The sequence below is a fragment of the Globicephala melas genome, chromosome 13 (genome assembly GCF_963455315.2).
Source record: "Globicephala melas chromosome 13, mGloMel1.2, whole genome shotgun sequence".
NCBI lineage: Eukaryota > Metazoa > Chordata > Mammalia > Artiodactyla > Delphinidae > Globicephala > Globicephala melas.
Genome location: NC_083326.1, coordinates 19,900,607 through 19,922,906, shown reverse-complemented (window position 1 = coordinate 19,922,906; position 22,300 = coordinate 19,900,607). Strand labels below are relative to the sequence as shown.

Genomic DNA, 22,300 nt, shown 5'->3' with positions numbered 1-22,300 from the left:
GAAAATTTTAAATGGAAAAGTCAGTAGCTTGAGTTTTTTGTCTTAATATTTACATACTAAAAGATACCTTTCATCTCCATTTTACGTATTATAAACATTCAGCCATTTTACCCAAGCACTGTAATTTTTCATTTATTTTTTTTAAAATCGCTTTATTTCTTTGTTAAGATGAAAAACATTTCTTTCATATCTTTTGCAATATAAAAATATCTTAACAGGATTTCTATTCACATGATGTTTTATAACATCAGTATAAATCGGTGTAAATGTTTAAATCCCCCAGGTTTTAAGTTGAATTGCCATTTTGTCTATTTAATTAGCTATGTAAAATACCATAACATGGGAAACTGGATGCCAAAGCATATCTATTGAAAAAGAGGAAAAATGTCACATTTTTCCCTGGCTTGATGGTTGATTTAATTGGATAGTTTGAATTTTACTGAGATAGAAAGGAAGAAGTAAGCAGGTTAAATTTTTAAAAATATCTCAGTGTCAGTTATCAATCAAGGAGATTGCTAGAGCAACTTTTCAACCGTCAGGCAAATATATGACTACAATGAGCAGAAATTTGTAACTGTGCCATTCAAATTATTGCTGAGTTACAAAACATAATTAAGTAGCTTAACTGGAAGATGAGTGTGTATTTCTGTTCCATTTTTACAGATGCAAAAGTTGTATCATGTCTTTAACAATTATGCGAGAAAATGTTATTTTTTAAATGTCGAGAATTTTGTTTTGTTTTTTGTTTTCTAGGAATATGAAAGATACCTAAGAGTTAAAAATCTTACAAGGGAACATAAGATTTTTGTTTGCAACATACTGTTTCTCTGAAGAGTACCAGTTGGAATCAAGATCAGAATGAATTGCTGCTTATTGCTGCCTTTTATGTTGGGAATTCCTCTCCTATTGCCTTGCCTTATAGCAACAGAAAACTCTAAAACAGAGGAAGTTAAGCACCCAGCGGGATCTCATTTGAGAGTGAGGCGGGGCTGGATGTGGAACCAGTTTTTTGTACCAGAAGAAATGAATAAGACTAGACATCACATTGGCCAGGTACTGATTTTCTGAAAGTGCTACAGGAAATAACCTTGTAAATCTGATCGAAAGAGTGGAGGAGGCTTTGGTATTTGATGAATTCTCCGTTTTTCTTAGTGGAACCATTAGAAAGCTTCAAACACCAGCATAATTGATTTTTATATTTGCAAGCACCTAAAATAGTCGCAAAAACTTGAAGAAGAGGGAAAGCTCTGGTTTTTAAATTTCACTTTAACCTCATACAAAATTGCAGCATTTATCAACATCTGGAAATGTGATGATGTTATTTTTGGTAATGGATCAAAGCCACCACACGGAGAACAGTAATGTTTGCCAACGGTATTTAGCTTGATTTTCCATTATGCTAAGTAGGTGTTGATTTACCCCTCATTAATTTTTAATGAAGCAGATTAATACCAAGTCCTTTTACAGTTATGTAGCTTCAAGAGCCTACACACTTCATTTGATTAGTGAAGTTGACGTAAAACAAATAATTATTTCATTTTCTTATAAGAATACATTTTAAGAAAATTTCCTTAATGAGACAAAACATTTCCTATTTATGTTTTTGGGTTTTGCTATTATTTGATTTTCTTCAAACAGAGGTAGTTATAATATCATGTCCTTCTCTGTAAGGCTCTTTCTCTGGATGAATGTACTGAAATAAGTTTAACCACTAATTAACTGACACTAAAATTTAATTGGGCCCAAAGTGTGAAACACTCAAAATTTATTAACTCTCTTTTTCTAGCCCTTTTAGGAGAGCTGCAGTGTTAGTGTGTTGTCTGGATTCCATATGGGTTCATCTGTCCCATCAGCCAAATATATGAGTACATTCATCCAAAGGCCTAGATTAGGGTTTTAGGCAAACAGATTTCAATTGCGCGCGCGCGTATGCACCCGCACGCGCGTGTGCCTGCCTGCTATAAGTAATATTTCTCATCCCTTTTTATCTTCTAAGATAACTCCAGGTAAAGCACAGGCAGAACAGTGTGAGGTCCGTTGTTAAGTGTCTGCTAGTTACCTGAGTCTCTAGCCATATTTACAGTGGACTCCACAGACCCCCATAGGCTCTCCCACCACTGAATAAGGAGACATGCTACTATTGGCAGGCGAATGTTAGTGGTAAGGCTCTACAGGGAAGTGCATCAATGCAGTCAGAACAGGGACTAGTCACTGAATAACTCACATTTTCTGGGTTTTGTTTTTCTGCTCCCTACACATATCTCCCATTACCTCCTTTCATATAGCGGTTTATTTTGCTTCTTTTTCATTCTGTAAAAATATTTATGAAAATATTCTAACAGATTCGTTTCCTCTAAACAGCCTCATTAAGCTTAAACCACATGCAGGTAACTGGTTTAAAATAGAGTAATAATGAATACGTACATGCTTATAATAATAGAGCTGGTAAAAATAAAATGTAGTTGATGTGTCCAAAATAACTTTCTTTTTGATCTGTTTGTTAAAAGAGATTAAATTTGGAAAGCACAATTAGGTAAAAATTTAGTCATATTCATTTGCCAAATTGATAGTAACTATGTAATTGAAAAAATATTTTTGAATGGAAATACAGAAAATTTTATAACACTAGAATCCACAAAATTGAAATGTGTTTAACTTAACGCATTTTGTGACAAGAGGAAGATGTTCAATTTTTTTTTAATTAAATATGGGTCCTTAAAAAGATCAAGGTCACTGATCTATGAAAATTAACATGAATGTACTTGAAATACATTTATTCATGACTGAATTTGACTTGTCTTCATTCTAACATTCAAATTTTCAAACTACATTGAAATAATATTTGGAAACCAGCGGCTATGCATTGCTTTCATTTGGTATACTTATTGGAGAATACATTTGTTTTCCACAATTTCTTATCACTGGGGCATGGGGATTTCACTTTTATGAGTAATGAAGGACTTTCAAATTTTAAAAGCTGTAACTCTTTTTTATTATCTTTTTATTATCTCCAATTTGGTTCTTTCATTGTAGAGCAGTGATGTTCAACACATTATTAAAATTAGTTGTTTTAGATATCTTTAGATATTCTCCACAATCACATAGAAAAAATTATTAATTAGTCCAGAATAATATATTGTACTTCAAGCTATCAGAAAAATTATGAAATTAAGGTTGTATTTTTTGGCTAACTTTGTAAATTTTCAGAGAAGCTCTTACTTTGCAGAAGGGTATATTCATAAATGGTGAATCAAGAAAACCATGGATTCACAATAATTAAGAGATTATTCTCTAATGCTTCCTTTCTTTATGTAAAAATAAGTTGGATATGAAAAATCATACAATGTTACCTATATCATGACATCTTTTTTATATATAAAATTCAAAATTCCATTCACACTATGAATAATGAACAAATTTACTTTGCTCTTAAATAAATAAAATAGTGAGGACAAAAGAAGTACATTTGATAACTGAGTGACCTATGTTGGAAAGGAAGAGTTAGGGTTAATTTGGCTAAAACTCAAGGACTAAAAGACCATGTTAGGTACTGGTTTGCAGGGGAGGATCTGAGATCAAACAGGCCTTTTGGTGTAAATCATAATTCTACCCCAAAACCATGTGACGCTGTGAAAGTTTTTAAAATTTTCAGTCTCATTTTCCTTCTCTATTGAAAGAATTTATTATATCAATTATGTGTATTTTACAATGAATGCATGAGGATTAATTGAGAAAACTAATATAAAGCAATTTGTAGATTTTATGGATGATTGAGATTATTATCATCTTCTCAACATGCTCCTTAATTTTCTCACTAATATTTCCATGTTTTCTATGTGTTTTTAGCCTAGAGATAGAACATCACTGTTTAAATTTATTTTAGATCATTATCTCTCTGTCTCTAGGCCCCCATCTAATATAAATATTTGAAAGTATGGTTTTAGTGACTAAAAATGTAATCATATAGAGTAAACACAAACCAACTTTTTTGTGCATAATGTATAAAAGGGGCTTTGTTTTTCAATCATTATAGTTTCTAATTAGAATCATCTGTTTAGAGTAATGAAATTTGTATAGCGCTTTACGTTGAAAATTCAAAGACTTCTCTGCCTGGTGATAGATTTTAATCTTAAACTTAACATTTTACCTCACTTAATATAATATGGGAATTATATGGAATTTTTAACTTAGGGAATAATTAACAGACATGAAGATGCAATGATTAAAATTTGTCTTAACATGTTTGGAAAGTAAATTATCTCTCTTTGCACTTGCAGCTAAGATCTGATTTAGACAATGGAAACAACTCTTTCCAGTACAAGCTTTTGGGAGCTGGAGCTGGAAGTATTTTTGTTATTGATGAAAGAACAGGTGACATATATGCTGTACAGAAGCTTGATAGAGAGGAACGGTCCCTCTACACTCTAAGAGCCCAGGTAATAGACACCACTACTGGAAGGGCTATGGAACCTGAGTCTGAGTTTGTCATCAGAGTGTCGGATATCAATGACAATGAACCAAAATTCCTAGATGAACCTTATGAGGCCATTGTACCAGAGATGTCTCCAGAAGGTATTGCATATTAATTTACGTCAAAGATGTACCTATTAACAATGAAAGCAGATTTAAAATTTCGAACATATGTTTTGGAAGTGAATTATTTACCGTTCTACACGGGTACTTCCTTCTGCAAATGTGTTAAGTAAAATATTTGAAAAATTAGACTAATGATTAAAATCTTGTAAATAATCATACTATATATTAATAAGTAATTTGTCTTGTTAAAATATAATTTCAGTCTTCAATAGAAAGAAACGTTTATTTGAGTATACATAAAATTCTTTAGCTTGTTCACTTATTGGTTTCTTCAATAAAATAGTTTCCAAAACAAACTATCCTTTTGTATCTCAAAAAATACATAAGATCATCCTGAAAGAGTCACACATAAAAACAGGAGAAACCAATTTATAAGACTAGAATCCTAGATGCATCTAAACAACGGAACATGAAAACTAAAAACAGAACAAAATGGTTGCAGACCTCTGTTTAGCCATATCCATTTTTAAGTTCTTTTTCAAACCCAATGTCACTTTAATAAATATTTTAAATATAATACTTGTAGAAGAGAATGCTTTCCATGAGATGTAAATCAGACATGTCTTTCCAATAGGGGGAAAATCATGGTATGGTTATACAAAATTTGTCCACTCATTCTTTGTCAGAAAAGTTTAATAATACAACAGATAGTAAAATTTAATTCACAAAATTTACTTAAGTATGATAAACTTCAATGTGATTTAATAATTGCCATTTTTAAATTATGCTAATGTGCTTTAAAACTGCCTCACCTAAACATTTGATTCATTAGCCAGGAAGTCTAAAAATGTATATTCCATTATATATTTTCCTGATTCTTCATTTTTTTTAACATTCCAGGTAACAATTTAAAGACCTATTTCTACATGTATTCAGAACATAGGTTTTTAACAACAGCCTAAACAAATTTAGCTGTGTAGCATGTATCAAGACAAACTGTCCTTAGATATAATTGACACATTAATATTGTCCTATTTGATAGCTAGGCAGTGATATATTTCTTCTTTTTTAAAATAAATTTATTTATTTATTTATTTTTGGCTGCACTGGGTCTTCTTTGCTGTGCGCAGGCTTTCTCTAGCTGTGGCAAGTGGGGACCGTTCTTCATTGGGGTGTGCAGGTTTCTCATTGTGGTGGCTTCTCTTGTTGCGGAGCACAGGCTCTAGGTGCATGGGCTTCAGTAGTTGTGGCACGCAGCCTCAGTAGTTGTGGCTCGCGGGTTCTAGAGCACAGGCTCAGTAGTTGTGGCACACGTGCTTAGTTGCTCCGCGGCATGTGGGATCTTCCCGGACCAGGGCTTGAACCCGTGTCCCATGCATTGGCAGGCGGGTTCTTAACCACTGAGCCACAGGGAAGTCCTGCAGTGATATTTCTTTTTCCCCTTTCCATTCTTCTCCTCCTCCTCCTTTCTCTCCTCCTCTTCCTCCTTCTTCTTCAACTAGCATATGTTATGGGCCTCACATGTTCTAGGAACTTTTTGTAAGACTGGGGATTCAGTTGTAAAGGAAATATATGAAGTAACAGCTAGTATGGAACTTATAGTTATAGCACACGAACAGTAAATAACTCTTTTAAATAAGCCAGGTAATATTTGACATTGTATGTTATTAAAGTGTTAAGTATGGGTAAAGTATGATGATGATTAATTGACTGGAGGAAATGGGGACATTTAGGAGGTGACATTTGAAGGAAATGATACAAAGGGGCCAGCCATGCCATGTTCTGGGAAAAAAAAAATTCCATTGCAGGGTGAGGAGAATTGCATATATCAGTATTGGAGTTATTGGCATATTGCTGGCATGGAGAGCATGACAAAGGATGAGATCCCCTTAGTAGAGAATTTAGGTAGAGAAAAGGCAAACATACAGGGTGACCAAAGTGTTAGAACTTAGTTGACTGCTGAATTAGAATCAATGAGATTGGTCAGTCATGTAAGCAAAGAAAGACACGAGGAGAGATGTTGCACAAGAAGAGATCCTCCAACTCTGTGGAAGCTGCTTTGAGGTTGAATAAAATCAACGTTATTATTTCTCAAGCATTTGGTACAAGTTTACATGCTGCATCACCTATGTAAAATAAGTTTTTGCAATATGATATGTCTGATAAAGTGGGCATAGTCAAATATCGTCTTAAATTTATTTTTATAAAGTCCTTTGCCAAAACTAGATTTAAGATTCTAGAAAGCTGTCTAGAAAGACACAACTGATTTAAATTTTGCATGTTTGAAGAAAATCTCTCAAGGGTAATATAGGCAAACAATATCAACTATCAATGTAATGGATAGAATGCAGAATTGATATATTACAACATATTATGTTGAAGTTTATTATAGGAACAAGTAAACTGAGAAACTACTTTTATTAAAATCTGATTCTGAGACAATAATTTTTTAGAATTAAACTTTTGTTCACTTAACAGGGTACATACCAACTGATTTAAGAGATCTTCAGGCTGCAAGAGTCCATCATTGGCTCTTTGCATTTCCAAATAGGCCATCTGTGATCAAGCTATGCTGACTCAACTCAGAGGCTCACAATGACCTTTGGATCCTTCAGTCACCAAGAGAAGGCTTTTCCCACTCTCTGGTCTACATTCCGTGCTAATTCAATTTCATGAATCTAGTCAATTTAAATTTTTAGGAGTTGCCATCAGTTATTCAATTCTAATTACAGGATGGTGTCTTAAGGTGGAATAATAGGAGTTAAGGGTGAGAGGATTCAGTATACACATATTCGTTCTGGGTTATTGGCCCTTCCCTTTACACATAATCATTGTGATCATTTTGCATTGTCACCGGTGTTCTAAAGTGGGGCGATCAGATTTCCAGTTCTACCTATGACAGCCCTACTAAACCCTATTTTTCTTTTTTCTGGCATCTTGTCCTAGAAGCATTTGTCCCTGATTTTTAATTTTTTAAAAATTTTATTAGTATCTGCATTACAACAAGCCAGAGTTAATTTGGTAGACATCTACTTTTTTTACTTGCAGTTTCTTTCATGGTGTGTGAGAAAAAGTGTGTGAGACATGTGGGCAGTGAATAAAGTTGTTTTAAGACATGGTTAAATCTGAAAGAGGGCTAGTTATAACCCAGTACACTATATGATAAAACACAGTTAAGCTAAGAAACCTATTAAATAATGTAAATATGTATGAAGAATATCCTTCTGATGATATATTTCAGGTTAAAATAGTCTGCATAAGATATCTTTCATTAATGTACATATAGACCATTTATCCTTTAGAAATACATTTATTTCTAATATAATTTAGAGAGAATTTAATTTTTGATCCATTAATGTAATAAACCCAACTTTGTCACTTTTAGTGAGAGCACAGTAAAATGAATAAAGAGAGACTAAACAGGTTAGATTATATATGTGACATGTACCATGCTTCATACATTGATCGAGTCAGTAATGCACATTAAAGATGATACGCAACAACTAAGTGTCTGTTGCCTATATTTAACTGGTGACACAAGGAAGGTGGTACTGTGAAACAATTATTGATTATTTCCATGAAAGACACATTATTGGCCTCATAGTGATTTTTTCAACTTTGTATGCACTATAGTATAGCATACCTAACTGCGAGTGAATGCACAATTCCTCTTACACATGACAAGTCCTCATGGAAAACATAAATATACAAAATATTATCAAATATTTTTGTATTTCTTAATTGCTTTGATGTTTATTTATTATTACTATTTATTTACGTTTGACTATTTTTTGAAGATTTCTACAGTATTTAAATTACTGATTAGGAAAGTATACAGGCTTACTTCTCTCTATTGACTTTTTTAGAAAAAACATTTAGAAAATATTTAGAGGGTTTAAAGTTGCTTAATCTGTATTTAATGAATTGTAATGTCAATAAAACTGAAACAGGAAAAAAGGAAAGACTGAAACAACTGAAGAAAATAAAATCAGATCATCAGAGTGATGTAAGAGTTGAACATTGCTAAAGTCCTTCTGAACTTAATAGGCGACATTTACAAATTATGCGTAAAAATAAAGCAAGACTTTATGCAATGAACTTTTGGAAATTCTGCTGCATATTTGTATCATCTTAATTTATTTTACATTTCTTTTTTCCATGGTAAGTTTATAGTAAGATTCACAGGCACATGATTTCACACACACACGCACGCACACACACACTCACTCTCTCACAAACATAAAAAGTGAATCACTGGTTAGTCATCAATGGTTCATTATCAAGCACTGTTTGAAACATTGAAACATTGTAGAATTATGCCAGTTCTGTAGGATTGCTACTTTTAATTTAAAAGTGCAGTGAGTCTTATATGGGAGAACAATAATTATTTTCCTAGAAATTGAACTCCCTAACAAATTCACATGAGAGAGTTATTCTGAATATTTATAATATCATATTTTTATCCACTAAATTTTCTGAGTTTGACTTTTTTGGACTTACCCCACACGCAAAGAAATTATTTTTTGTGACATTAATATATTACATTAAGTTTTCCATTTAGTAGAGAAAAAGGTCATGACATATTAGGACATTGAAGAGGTATGTTTTGGTTAGAAGTAAATGAAGCGTTGATTAAAATGGGCTTTAAAATAAACTGAACTGGGAAGAACAACCTAACTCCATAGCTCTTGTCTCTAGAAATGAAGTATGGGTGGTCTATGAGTCAGTGCATTTTCTTGGTCTTCCTGATTCTTATTTGTACGGTACTAAGAAATCTAAAGTCTTAATTAAGAATTTCTCTTGGTCAACAACTAACAGTACAATGATTCTGACTATTGTTACTGAAGCCAAATACAGGTGGTCTAGTTCTGCAAACTAGAGACAGGAAACCCTGATAGAAATAAATGAAATGGAGACATCATGAGGAAATGTAGGGGAAGGAAATGGATGAGTGCATAGAAGCATAGTTAAAAGAACAAGACTTCCCTATTACAAACTGATAGAAATGGTCTCTAAGAAGCCTTTTGTTGGAATAATTCTTTACGATTCCTACAGGGATATATCTATCTATTCATTTATTTAGTATTTGTATTATTGTGATATAATTGATAATATTGTGTAAGTTTAAGGCATACAATGTGCTGATTTCATACATTTATATATTGCAATGTGGTTACCACTATAGCCTTAGCTATCATTTCCATCATGTCACATGATTATCATTTCCGTGGTGAAAACATTTCAGATCTAGTCTCTTAGCAACTTTGAAGTATATAATACAGTATTGCTGACTATAATCACTATAAGGTACATAATCTCCCCAGAGCTTATTCATATTCTAACTGTAAGTTTGTACCCTTTGACAAACATCCCAATTCTCCTACAACCAAGACCCTGGTAACCAGTAATCCACTGTCTCTGTAAGTTCTGCTTTTTTTTTTTTTTTTTTTTTTTTTAAGATTCCTCATATAATTCATTGCATACTCTGCCTTTGACTTAGCATAATGCCCTCAAGGTCCAACCATGTTGTCTCAAATGGCAGGAATGTATTTAAAACACCTGAAACTAATGAGTGTCTACATGTTGAATGGAGGACAGTATAAAACAAGCGTTAAATAACTAACATAACAATTCTAAAACAAAACAGCAAATACTATCAATACATGCAATTGAGGACCACAGTAAAAGTTTCAACATTTTTATTACTGAAGCATAGAATGGCTTCATGTTAGAATGTGTCAGTTTATAAAATTAGATTGTAATGAAAAACTTCATAATGCTAATTTCATATAAAATCACAAGCCTATTTGATTTAGTGCCATTTGTGTTGCCATTCTTATTGACATAGAACATAGTGTTTCAAAAGATGTGGATTTCCAGCAAGACCCATAATGCTAGATTCCATGTTTACATAAAAATAATTTAAAAGCTCATTAAAGAAATATTTTTAATTTGACCATTAATTTTAAACATACAAATACTTATTTCCCATGAGTTTTATTGATTGTTACTGAATTTTAATGAGAATACTTACCTTATCAATCTGGTAGATTTTGTTTTGCACTTAAAAAAAAATCTTTAAAGAAAGTAGGCATTTTACAGAAGGGGATGAAGCAAGCCAAATAATTATGCTTATCTTCACACTATGTCGAGATCATTTCAATAATCTTTATTAATATTTTACTAATATTCTGTAATTTTTTGAGGTACAGGTCACAACATTGTTTTTTGAAGAAAACTGTTTCTAATTTCCCTTTGATTCCTCTGCTAATAACACATCTTTAAATGATCCTTAATTACGTATTGTAACGGGTTAATAGTTATATTTCATTAGATCATGGATTCACATATTTAAAACTCTATATGGTGTATGGAAATTAGGGTTATTTTGTATAAGGTTTTATTTTCTTGTCTATACAGAAAGATACTTGTTTTATAATTCAGAACAGGGAGGACTAGTCTTTTATTGCATATCATCATCCTCCTTGCTAAAGAAAGAATACCTTACAGAACTGGAATCCATGTTTCCAGAAGACCATAGACTTAATTTCTTGTAACTATGTATTTTCTCTTCAGGAACATTTGTCATCCAGGTGACAGCAAGTGATGCTGATGATCCTTCAAGTGGCAATAATGCTCGTCTCCTGTACAGCTTACGACAAGGCCAACCATATTTCTCCATTGAACCAACAACAGGTATTCCTGGAAGAAACGAAGTGCAATTCAACATGATTCTAAGGCAAAGTCAGAGCAAAAGTTCTCTGCCTACAAACATGTTGTAAAGTAGACGTGATGTTTCAATAAATAAATGGGTTGTAATGTTAAGCATTTAATTATTTTTAATCTTTTAGCTGGTTTTTCTAAGGTTGGGAGATTGGATTTTTCTCACCCATACCACAAATGATTTGTGTATGGGATATAAAACATACTTAAGGATTATTACAAATTAATTACAGAACTACAGACAACCCAATTTAAATATATGGGGAAAAGACATTTACAAACAATTGGCAAAAAATCGACAAACAAAAAGCCTGCAAGCATATTAAAATTGCTCAACCTCATTAGTCATCATGGAAATGCAAATTAAAATCACAGAGTTCCACCTGTACACCCAGCCAGAATGAGATTAAGCTGAGTTTATGGCTGGGTGTAGGAACTTAAAAAAAAAGTTCTGTATTGTATGTCTTTTTGATTCACATGAATACAACATTTGCTTTTTCTGTCCTTCTCCAATTTCTGTTAATCAATTGAATACTTTATAAAATAAATTTAAAAATTCCTCTTATTTATTTACATCTATTAAACAGTTAAGAATTATGTGCCATTGATTGATGGACAAATATTGATTGCTTTGGTCACTACAAAGATTAAACCCATATAAATGAGCTTATTTATAGTCTCTAAAGATGAGAAAAAAAAAATACCTGACTAACCAACAAAGAATGTGGCAAGTTCCAAAAGCAATAAAATTCTGTGATTGTTAATGAGACAAATATTATTTCCATCTTGATGACATGAAAAGCTTTAAAAAATTAAAGCATGTGTTGGGTCTTTAAGCATTTGTTATTGATTCATTCATTTAGCAAGTATTAAATAGGTCAGCCTTTATCAGTCAAGTTTCTTTTGAGAATCAGATTCTGAAAAATATGATTTGAGTGACTATATTCTTAATTCTCCCCAGGATAATACCTAGTTTCTATTATTCTGAAAGTACAGATTAAAGTTATTTTAATACATGCAATGGATGCCTTAAGACATTCCCTTACACAATTTTCGTTGAGAAGGGTTGAATATGCAACAAGCATTGTACAGTATACTAGGTTTACAGCAGGACACCATTGCAACATTAAAAAAATAATAATAGGGCTTCCCTGGTGGCGCAGTGGTTGAGAGTCCGCCTGCCAATGCAGGGGACACGGGTTCGTGCTCCGGTCCGAGAAGATCCCACATGCCACGGAGCGGCTGGGCCCGTGGGCCATGGCCGCTGAGCCTGCGCGTCCAGAGCCTGTGCTCCGCAATGGGAGAGGCCACAACAGTGAGAGGCCCGCGTACCGCAAAAAACAAAAACAAATAATAATAATAATAAAAGGAAAGCAACAGGGACTCTTTTCTCTTGGAACTTACAAATAAATATTAAACATTTGTGTATTAATAAATACATGCACTAAGTTTGTGAATATTATGAAGTGAAATAAACAAGGTTCAATAGAAGAAAGTAAGAACTCCTTCATATTGTGTGGCCAAGGCAGAATACACTGAAACCAGAATGCTGAGCTGTGACGTGACCAACGTGAGGAGAGCATGGAAGGCATTCTAGGTTATGGGAAGAATGTATAGGAAATTCCTGAGAAAGGAGAGTGTTTAAGCTCTTAGACTAACTAGACACCAATGTGAAAAAGCACCGAGGAGGAGACTAGAAAATGGGCTATCTGTGTAGTAGATGTGTGCTGGGTGACACTGGATCTTCACAACCATTTTGATCACTGTCTGTTCCTCCAGCCCTCACTGGAGGGCTGAGCAAATTAGCTAAACATATTGAGCAAATTAGCTAAAGCAATTAATTGTATTAATGGAGGAGCAGTAGAGCCGACAGCAAGACAGCAAGACAATTGGAAGCCAAAGCACAGAAGAGGTAAGTTTTCGAGTGTGTAAGAGGATCTAGGAATATATGTCCTTTATCCATTCTGAAGGTAAGAAGACAGGTTGAAAATAAAGTCAGCAAAGTTAATTGAAGCCTCCATACATGGGAAGTGAAGGCCTCTGTGTTCGTCTCACTCGCTGACTAATCTCTACACCTAATACTCTAATACTATTCTCCTTTGCTAATAGAAAACACAATCCTCTGTTGAGTCACACACAGGGAGATATTAGGAGCATGTGTTTCATATATTCCATGGTTTCCATACTGATTCATATAATATAGTTGTGAAACACTTCAGTCCACAATTAAAATCTCATCATAATGTGGTCCAATTTGTCCTTCTTTTATTTTTTTACAGGTATCACAATTTTTTAATTAACACTTTTTCCCCAGACATATTTGAAGATTAGCCATTCTCTTTCTTATATTTGTATTATGTGTTCCCCAAATCTTTAGGATTACAACCCTTCTATTCACCACCTTAAATTTTTCCTAGGTTGTTTTCAGTGATGATTAACTTTTTACTAAATAATTTTATAGAAAGTGAACACTTATTACAACATTTCCATGGTCCAATATGTATATGAATATCTCTGTTGGTGGATTATGAATAACTGTGAGTCAAAAATCAGCTCTTCTTCATATATTATGACTCAAAATAAACTTAACATCACAGGTGCACAATATTTTTCATAAATTTGGTATTATAGTTTTACATGTATCCATAATAAACTAACTTCTTCTAAGTTTAGGGGAAAAGTTAATTGTAGAGCCCTAATATTATGTTAGAGAAGAAAGCAGAAAATAAGTTGAGGTAAAGATAAGACATTCTTCTTCTCTCCCTGTGGTTCATCCTAACATAGTATTTTATTAAGATTCCACTACTATTAGTATTGTGATGGCCACTCTAAACTTCAGGCAGAAGTGGTGATTGACTTATTATTGTTGTATTTTTTTCTCCAGGGCAGCATCTAGCACATTGTAGTCGTTCAAAATGTGTCAAAAGAATGATTTTATGTTTGAATTCTTAAGAAATTAACTAGGAAGATGCCATGGTTAATAATGAAATAATAATTATAGTTTATTATGTCTTTAAAGGAGTCATAAGAATATCTTCTAAAATGGATAGAGAACTGCAAGATGAGTATTGGGTGATTATTCAAGCCAAAGACATGATTGGTCTGCCTGGAGCACTGTCGGGAACAACAAGTGTATTAATCAAACTTTCTGATGTTAATGACAATAAGCCTATATTTAAAGACAGTAAGTAAAAAGGATTCTAATAAATAATTTTTGAAAGTATGGAAAATAGCACAAACTAAGTCTTGATTTAGCAAAGTGCTTAAAGCATCTGCTTTCAGATTTAGGGTAGTGTCACTCTTTCCTCCAGATTAACTTGTTGGCAATTTTTAATTTGTACAATCAAATGAACGGTTCTTTTAATTTTCCCACAATGAAAGAGACACAGTAGCACAGTTACACTATTACTTCCTGAAAACAGCAAAATATTACCAACTTTAAAGTAACATTTCTCCCACTTAAAAAAGGAAAATCTCACAAAGCAGTCTGTGGAATGACCTGCTATATGCTACTAAGGAAGTCAAGAATCCCTTTAAAGAAAAATTATACTGAACATGCTCCTTTTTTTAATTCTAAAAAGATTTATTCTTTAGGATATTAACACCTGTGATTATTTTGTACATTTTAGCATAAATTACAAATGATATATGAATGACTAGTTCTTTGTAAGTTTTATGCAAGTTACTTTTGAAAAGTAAAGAGAAAAAACCTTATTTATATTTATATCTATGTATTTCAAATATAACTGCCAGTATTTTCTTGTGACCAAAACAATGGGGTCATCTGACTTCATCTTTCTCTCTCTTTTTAAAATTTATTTTATTGAGACATAGTCGATTTACAATGTTGTGTTAATTTCTACTGTACAGAAAAGTGATTGAGTTATACATATATATAATTCTTTTTGATATTCTTTTCCTTTATGGTTTATCAGAGGATATTGAATATAGTTCCCTGTACTATTCAGTAGGACATTGTTGTTTATCCATTCTATATACAATAGTTTGCATCAGCTAGCCTCAAACTCCCAATCCATCCCTCCCCCACCCCCATCCTCCTGACAACCACAAGTCTGTTCTCTATGTCTCTGAATCTGTTTCTGTTTCATAGGTAAGTTCATTTGTGTCACATTTTAAATTCCACATATAAGTGATATCTTATGGTATTTGTCTTTCTCTTTCTGAGTTACTTCAGTTAGTATGATAATCTCTAGGTTCATCCATGTTGCTGCAAATGGCATTATTTCATTCTTTTTTATGGTTGCATAATATTCCATATCTTTCTTTTCCATTTCCACTAATGGAATGGAATTAATGCAATCCAGGCTCAGATTCTCAAAGTCAAACTGTTACCCTTAGAACTCAACTATTTGTTTTTGGACTCTACCGTCTTTAATTCATACTTATATTGGGTTGGCCAAAAAGTTCGTTCAGGCTTTTTTGTAACATCTTATGGAAAAACCCAAACGAACCTTTTGGCCAACTCAATATTTATTGGTTATTTTAGGTATCAGAGAATTCTTGAGTGAAATTGAAAAACTCTTTTAATTAAATTTAATTTGGCATGGTGGAAGAATACAATAAAAATAAACCTAAGAATATTGAGAAGGTATACATATGAATAGAAATTTGGAAATTATATGTACTGGTGAAAGGACTTCCTAAGATATATTTAAGAGAAAATAATAGATACTCAAAAAGATATGAGGGAAATGTTCAGATTGCAAAATAATAAAGGGAGAGAGAGAGCAACAGAGAGAGGTATTTAGAACAAGTAATTGGTGAAAAGGGTGGGTATGATTTTCCCGACAGCCCATAATAAAGGGAGGGTGTTATATTTAGGAGTTTTTTATGTTAATTATCTGTGCAAAATATCCTGAATTTTGTTTTTAAAGGTTTATTTCGCTTGACTGTCTCTGAATCTGCATCTGTTGGGATGTCGATTGGAAAAATCATGGCATATGATAATGACATAGGAGAGAATGCAGAAATGGATTACAGCATAGAAGATGATTCAAAAACGTTCGATGTCATTACTAATAATGAGACCCAAGAAGGAATAATTATATTAAAAAAGGTAGATGCATTAAAATTATTTGTTTTGCATAATAATGCAAAATCAAATCAGAAATGCATATATATTTTGTGTAACCAGTTAGTTTTTGCTTTGTTACGTAATTAAAATAAGACCCTGTGATTTAGTTTAGGGAGCAAAAGAAAAGATATATTATATGTGCTTTTATAAAAAATTCTAAGATATTTCATTTTTTAGAATATTAACATATATGATTATTACCTACATCTTAGTATTAATTACAAATAATAATATACAAATAGCTAATTATCAGTTTTATGCAAGATACTTCTGAAAACATAAAGAAAAAAGCTCAGTTATTTATATTTTATATCTATATATTTCAAATATAATTGATGAGAGAGTTAATTGTTACCGAGATCTTTTGAATTATATTGTAGAGTAGTTTTTTTTAAAAGATTTTAATACACAGGGGAAACTTTTTGAAATTATCTTAAATAACAGGAAATTAATTCTCAACTCCATATTTATACTCAGAAAAGTATACTTTTAATCCTAGATAAAAAATATAATTATTAACCCAAAACATTTTATAATAGACATAAATAACAAAATACACATAGGGATTTGCTACACAACTACTTAATGAAAATATCAGAGGGATCCAAGAACATAAATAGTAAAACCTAACTGGAAAGCAACTGAGACTTAATTTAACAACAAAAACTTTTTTTTCTTAAGTAATTCCTCGGGTCACTGATACCAGTTTTCTGTGTACACTGCATTTCTTTGCAGAGAGTAGACTTTGAGCACCAGAACCACTATCGTATTAGAGCAAAAGTTAAAAACCGCCGAGTTGATGAGCAGCTCAGGAAATACCATACTGAAGCTTCCACCACTTTCATCAAGATCCAGGTGGAAGATGTTGATGAACCTCCTGTTTTCCTCCTCCCGTATTACTTATTTGAAATCTTTGAAGGAAGCCCGTACGGATCATTTGTAGGCACCGTCTCTGCCACAGATCCAGATCAGAGGAAATCTCCTATCAGGTATGTCTGGAAGGCCAGCTTTGCATTAGTAAATGAGGGAACACAGATTAGCTTGAAAATAAAATTTCATATTAATGTAACAAGGATATATCTAGATCTGTATTTCTCTCTAAGGTACTTATAAAATTTGCAACAGTTTAAACAAGTTGAAACAGGAAGCCTCACTATTGGTTAAGATGCAGTGAAATAAGAACTTGAAAACGTGCAAGAAAGAGGCAATCACCAACTAAAATTAGATACAGTCAACTCTCTATTAATTGGGGTAAGAAGGTGAGGGAAAAGAAACCCTTGATTATGCCAAATTAGAGCAGAAACAAAGCTGATCACAATGTGGTTCATCTAAACACTGTTTAATTAAAATGATATTCAAAAATAAACTAAGCTTTTATAGGGTACTGCTAAAGGAGTAAAAGTGAAGTAAGTCCAATCAATTAGAAATAAATTTCTGTGTTGCAATTAAACAATATTTACCATCTATTAAATTAGTCTGTTATATTCAGGTAGTATATTTTCTTTCTGTTTTTTTTTGTATTTGCATCATAGTTCTGGTTAAAAATAAAAGCAAAACCTTTTACATGTTTCCTTCCACCACCTTCCCTTGCTCATCCATTTTCCATACTTTACAGTCCAGGGACTTACACAAACTTCCATATATTTATTAAGGTGCTGGGTACTGCTTTGCTCTTTGGAAGAGCTACTGACACAAAGAAGAGCTTCTTTAAATTTCTGAGAGAGACGATGCTTCCACTTTTCCACTGTAATTCCTAATCATAAAATGCTGCCTTCTAATATGTAGATACAGTTCCTATTTATTAGCAGGAACTTTAATAATGAATATAAGTATATATGTGTGTGTATATACAAGTCAGTAAATTAATTGTTTAGATTTTAAAGAGTATATTAACCTGTTTGTTTTTCTGACAATACTAAAGAATACATAATTTTAAAAAATGCTTTCATGATTGAATCTTTCATTATATTATTCTTTATAATAATAAAATTGTAGAAACAATTTAAATATCTAATCTCAGTGGTATAAATAAGGCAATGAATGATGAATGCTTTCTAATGATGCTTATGAACATAAAGACATGGCATGATTCTTTAAAAATAATACAAAATCAAAAATAATAATAATAATAAAAAATCATTAGAGTCGTATGTTTACTACAAGTAAAATATTATGTAAAATAAATGAGAAAAATAAGTGAGCACACCCAAATATTAACAGAGGTTGTGTTTTTTTGGTTTTTTTTTTTAATTTAATTTAATTTATTTTTTATACAGCAGGTTCTTATTAATCATCAATTTTATACACATCAGTGTATACATGTCAATCCCAATCTCCCAATTCATCACACCACCACACCCACCTGCCCGCCACTTTCCCTCCTTGGTGTCCATATGTTTGTTCTCTACATCTGTGTCTCAATTTCTGCCCTACAAACTGGTTCATCTGTACCATTTTTCTAGGTTCCACATACATGCGTTAATATACGATATTTGTTTTTCTCTTTCTGACTTACTTCACTCTGTATGACAGTCTCTAGGTCCATCCGCGTCTCTACAAATGACCCAGTTTCATTCCTTTTTATGGCTGAGTAATATTCCATTGTATATATGTACCACATATTCTTTATCCATTCGTCTGTTGATGGGCATTTAGGTTGCTTCCATGACCTGGCTATTGTAAATAGTGCTGCAATGAACATTGGGGTGCATGTGTCTTTTTAAATTATGGTTTTCTCTGGGTATATGCCCAGTAGTGGGATTGCTGGGTCATACGGCAATTCTATTTTCAGTTTTTTAAGGAACCTCCTTACTGTTCTCCATACTGGCTGTATCAATTTACATTCCCACCAACAGTGCAAGAGGGTTCCCTTTTCTCCACACCCTCTCCAGCATTTGTTGTTTGTAGATTTTCTGATGATGCCCATTCTAACTGGTGTGAGGTGATACCTCATTGTAGTTTTGATTTGCATTTCTCTAATAATTCGTGATGTTGAGCAGCTTTTCATGTGCTTCTTGGCCATCTGTATGTCTTCTTTGGAGAAATTTCTATTTAGGTCTTCTGCCCATTTATGGAATGGGTTGTTTGTTTTTTTAATATTGAACAGCATGAGTTATTTATATATTTTGGAGATTAATCCTTTGTCTGTTGATTGATTTGCAAATATTTTCTCCAATTCTGAGGGTTGTCTTTTTGTTTTATTTATGGTTTCCTTTGCAGTGCAAAAGCTTTGAAGTTTCTTTAGGTCCCATTTGTTTATTTTTGTTTTTATTTCCATTACTCTAGGAGGTGGATCAAAAAAGATCTTGCTGTGATTTATGTCAGAGTGTTCTTCCTATGTTTTCCTCTAAGAGTTTTATAGTGCCTGATCTCACATTTAGGTCTCTAATCCATTTTGAGTTTATTTTTATATATGGTGTTAGTGACTGTTCCAATTTCATTCTTTTACATGTAGCTGTCCAGTTTTCCCAGCACCACTTACTGAACAGACTGTCTTTTCTCCACTGTATATCCTTGCCTCCTTTGTCATAGATTAGTTGACCATAGGTGCGTGGGTTTACCTCTTGGCTTTCTATCTTGTTCTATTGATCTATGTGCCAGTACCATATTGTCTTGATTACTGTAGATTTGTAGTATAGTCTGAAGTCAGGGAGTCTGATTCCTCCAGCTCCGTTTTCTTCCCTCAATACAGCTTTGGCTTTTCAGGGTCTTTTGTGTCTACATACAGATTTTAAGATTTTTTGTTCTAGTTCTGTAAAAAATGCCATTGATAATTTGATAGGGATAGCATTGAATCTGTAGATTGCTCTGGGTAGTATAGTCATTTTCACAATATTGATTCTTCCAATCCAAGAACATGATATAGCTCTCCATCTGTTGGTATCCTCTTTAATTTCTTTCATCAGTGTCTTATAGTTTTCTGCATACAGGTCTTTTGTCTCCCTAGGTAGCTTTATTCCTAGGTATTTGATTCTTTTTGTTACAATAGTAAATGGGAGTGTTTCCTTAATTTCTCTCTCAGATTTTTCATCATTAGTGTATAGGAATGCCAATTTTGTATCCTGCAACTTTACCAAATAATTTTGTATCCTGCAACTTTACCAAATTCATTGACTAGCTCTAGTAGTTTTCTGGTGACATCTTTAGGATTCTCTATGTATAGTATCATGGCATCTTTCACAAGTGGAAGAGGCTGTCTTTAAACATCTTTCACCTGTGCATTATAAAAGTACTTTAAAATTCTTGAAAGATCTGGTGGAGTTGCACCTACTTGGGAATCTCTAGGCTTTGTATATGGGCTTGGCTATTATGTGCCTCAGTTTTTCTTCTGGGAAGTGGGAATAGTAGAGGCGTACAAAGATTAAGAACCTGATATAAAGACATCCTTTTATGTATGGAAGAATCTTTTGTTTCTATCATTCTGTCAAGAGCTCTTAGCAATGAGAAAACATTACATAGCCACATTCTATTCACTCAGCATTTTTAGAGGAATGAAGAGTCTTTAAAAAAGGAACTGTGAAGCAAACCAAAGATTAAAACTTTATTTTTTAAGCTTTTAGTTCAAGCTCTTTCTAATATGTATAACACACTTCTTTCCTTTCTTAAATGGTGTGTATTCACTATTATTTTAAATGTTACTGATGACTCAGGGTCATAATTTTTTAAAACTTTTATAAGGAAATAATCTCAAACTTTTGGTTGGTTTTATTTGGAATGGTGTATTATAGAAACAGGATACTCTGTACCCTTACTACAAAATATTAAACTACTGTTTCATTTTGTCAACAAATCTAAGTAGGAAATGTGACCACTTGTGGATATGTAAGCAAATTGCTTATAAAGGTTTAAAAATGAGTAGAGCTAAAACCGAATTCTTTTAAAGCTTAATTCTTTGTAGTTTCTGTTTTAATTTTCCCCTCAACACCAACCTACAAATTAGTGTGATATTTTTAGAGAACTGTCAATCAAGATTAAAATATTCTCATCTTTTGCCACATAATTATGGTAAATCTCATTGATGTCTTATCAAAATCTTTAGGAATATATATGCAATGAGAAGGCATCACTGAACCCTAGTTATTACTCTTCTTTAATTTTAATTATTGATCATTTGCAAGCAGATAAGACATGCTGAGTACTTCAAAGTCTTCTTTCATTGTGGAATTTGAGATTATTTTCCGGGCTTTTGCATGAGAGAATTCTATTATCTGGCTTCTTTCCATGCATGATCTAATAATAGCACATTACACCTACTATCCTTACTTCCTCACTTTCAGGAGATATGTTTATATATGTATATATGTTTATATATGTATATATATAGATATGTTTATATGTGTATACACACACATATATATGTATATAAATATATGTAATAAATACATACTTTATTTTTATTAGATATTATCTAATTATTTCCTTAAATAAAAACAAACATTTCTCATATGTCAGCAATCAAGTAACTATAATATGATGCACAGATTTAGAAAGTAACTATGTGGTGTAACAAGGAGACTCAGCAGCCTAAACTGAGAATTTGTTTTACATTGCTTCAAAGGAAAAAATAGGTTCACAAGCTTTCATTTTTACCCCCGTTTATTTGTACTTCTCTTCATTTTGCAAAAGACATTTGCCATTTCTTTTTAACCAAGTCATTCACTTATGAAAATTCTCTTCTGGGAATAAGAATGAGTGACATGTGTCTAGATTTCACACGTGTCAATTGAAATCTAGAACTGTTTTAGGTTTTTGGTGTTTTTTGTTTCTGTCTCCATTGAGTTGAATCTTAAATGTAGAATGCACCTTTCTGAAAATTGTTCAGCATTGCATTAGCTGTGTAGAGTGTGGACCTGATAATATTTTATTGCTTAAAAAGAGTGTTATACACTCTTTAAAGAGTATTATATGGGGAAAATAATTAAATTAAGGAGTTATTTTTGTGTGTGC

At 32.6% G+C, this 22,300-nt stretch overlaps 1 protein-coding gene across 3 annotated transcripts in view; it reads left to right on the top strand.

Moving 5' to 3' along the window:
- CDH19 (cadherin 19) overlaps positions 1–22,300 on the top strand; it is an 86,731-nt gene that overhangs the window by 29,376 nt on the left and 35,055 nt on the right. For all 3 annotated transcript variants that reach the window (XM_060310687.1, XM_030868133.2, XM_060310688.1), the window contains exons 3-8: positions 754–1,053; positions 4,278–4,572; positions 11,113–11,232; positions 14,279–14,443; positions 16,155–16,336; positions 17,090–17,343. In XM_060310687.1, the coding sequence (XP_060166670.1) occupies positions 859–1,053; positions 4,278–4,572; positions 11,113–11,232; positions 14,279–14,443; positions 16,155–16,336; positions 17,090–17,343 (1,211 nt within the window). In that variant the 5' untranslated portion in view covers positions 754–858. The remainder of the gene's footprint in view (positions 1–753; positions 1,054–4,277; positions 4,573–11,112; positions 11,233–14,278; positions 14,444–16,154; positions 16,337–17,089; positions 17,344–22,300) is intronic.